This window comes from Phaethon lepturus, unplaced genomic scaffold, assembly GCF_000687285.1.
Source record: "Phaethon lepturus isolate BGI_N335 unplaced genomic scaffold, ASM68728v1 scaffold3936, whole genome shotgun sequence".
Lineage (NCBI taxonomy): Eukaryota > Metazoa > Chordata > Aves > Phaethontiformes > Phaethontidae > Phaethon > Phaethon lepturus.
In genome coordinates, this window is record NW_010548132.1 from 24,963 (window position 1) to 27,155 (window position 2,193).

Consider the following 2,193-nt stretch of genomic DNA (forward strand, 5'->3'; position numbering starts at 1 on the left):
ATCCTACTTCCAACAATGCCTTTTTGATATCTATCATCATAGATATGATGGGCAATGGCAATTTCCAGAACAAGACCCTGGATGAGGTATCTCAGAGGGAAAAAACCCAAATGCCTGAAAAAGCATTTAAACTCTGGACTCTCAAACCTGCAATGGCCACTCTGCACATCTCATCAAACAGTTTTGACCATAGGAACTAAAAGAGACAGTTTTCTGAGACTGCATGCCCCAAATGGCTCTCTGTCTCACAAGGAGAGGATTTAGTCAAAATTATTTCTCAGTCCCATTTCTTTCTTTCACAGACTGCCTCTCATTTATTTCAGTGGCAAATCTATCTCTTCCCAGTGAAGAAAGTAAGGTATTTCCTTTCTTATATAATTCTGTGAGATAACTCTGAAGGCATGAATCATGCCACATTTAATGTCTGGTTGGCTAAAACTTCCCCTCAAATTATTATTTTGTCACAGGGAAGATCCCCTCATTGCAGGCAGATTCCCCCCACAAACAGGAACCTTACTCCTTTTTGCGTCACCAAGATGCTAGCTCAAGTAATTTAATTTAAAATTGCCAATGACAGCACTCAGTGCTGCAAGCTTTAACTTTTTAATATCAAACCTCTCTTTCAAGATACCATTACTCCTGCAGCAGACAACATGATGCCTGTTTCAGCTAGGTAGGTAGGAGCTGGGATGACTAAGCTGTCTTCAATAACAAGCTCTTAGTTTTACAGACTTGGAAATAAACTGCTTGGACAAAGAGAATATTTGTGGTTGCAGTCTGATAAGAGCAAACATTCAACCATGTGTACGCCAGATAGCCTTCTGTGGGGGAAGAAGTAAAACAGGCGAGCATATGTAAGTTATATGCTGAAATAAACATTATGATAATTTTTGAGTTGAAGGAACACCATCATTCATTCCTCCCCCATGCTCCGAAATTAATCACAGAAAACAAAGGGAAAAAGAAACCTTGTATGAATAATGACACAAAACTATTAAATAGCTGTAGAAGTGTTCATCGGAAAAACAACAGCCACACAGGACTGTGTTCCAGAAACCCACTCACTCTGCGGTCTTAGCAAACAGCAAGACCATGGTTTACTTACCTCAGCATGGGGAAAAGGAGGTTCTGGAAGATATACCTTTGTTTGTTTGTTATGACACAACCTTTAAAAGAATAGGAAAATAAGCTGGGTTAGAGAGCTGCAGAACATCCGGCAGTATCTGCTGCCATCTACTGTTAAATTTTTCTGGAGAAAGCCATTTCATTGGCATCAGGTGCAAAATCACTGATTGGTTTTGTTGCTTCCAGTCTTTCTGTTTAGGGGACACGACAACTCAGTCATAGTGAGATCACTTAAAGAAGGTGCAAGGCAAGTAGAAGTAGTTTTGTACACACTAGGTAATGGAACTCCTTTGCTGTTGAAGACAAATTTGTAACTCATTTCATAGTCCAGACCTCAGCAGTTTCTGCAAAGCCAAATCACTTGTCAACAGAAGAATTCCACTTGCCTCATCCCACTTCTCAGCAGTGACTTGATCCTTTTGTTCACTATAATCTAATGCCCCTATGCATTTTATTATTGCAGCTACAATGTTGGTAAACTACCTCTCACCATGGTATAATGCTAACTGTTACATGCTATTTTTCATCAATCATTTATTAATAAAACATAAAATATTTAAAGTTGTTGATTAGCTCTAGCCAGACCCCTGATTCATCCTATTGCAAAAATTTTTAAAAAAGGTATTTGTCAGAGGCCTGTGTGACGTTACAATTATCTGTAGTGACTTCTTCTGGGAAACACTACTTGTGTTATACTTTCTTCACTTTATTATAAAGCAATAAGCCTGGGTCAAACTAAATTTGATAAAGTCTAAGAGATACTAGGAGCAGGACATTTCTTTTAGCTGACTAAATAGTAGAATTGGAAGGCTGGAATTCCTGAATTTCAACCCCAGTTCTGACCCCAAACATCTATTTTACAGATGTTCAACCTCTGCCTCCATTTCCACATAAGTAAAACATTCACCTTTCACATAAATGTTTGGAGATTAGCTAATGTTGGTTTTGACTTTTGAATATAAGCCACTACAGCAAAGTAGGAAAAAAAAAATTATTCAGACACTTGCGTGTCTGAGTTATGCCAGCTAGACACAGCAGACAAAGTGACCCAACTGGCACACCTAACAT

At 38.6% G+C, this 2,193-nt stretch overlaps 1 protein-coding gene across 1 annotated transcript in view; it reads right to left on the bottom strand.

Annotated features, from left to right (window-relative positions):
* LOC104622923 (integrator complex subunit 9-like) overlaps window positions 1-2,193 on the bottom strand; it is a gene marked incomplete at its 5' end in the record, with an annotated part of 19,202 nt that overhangs the window by 15,415 nt on the left and 1,594 nt on the right. The window contains one exon of the mRNA XM_010289850.1: window positions 1,106-1,166. Within this exon, the coding sequence (XP_010288152.1) occupies window positions 1,106-1,166 (61 nt within the window). The remainder of the gene's footprint in view (window positions 1-1,105; window positions 1,167-2,193) is intronic.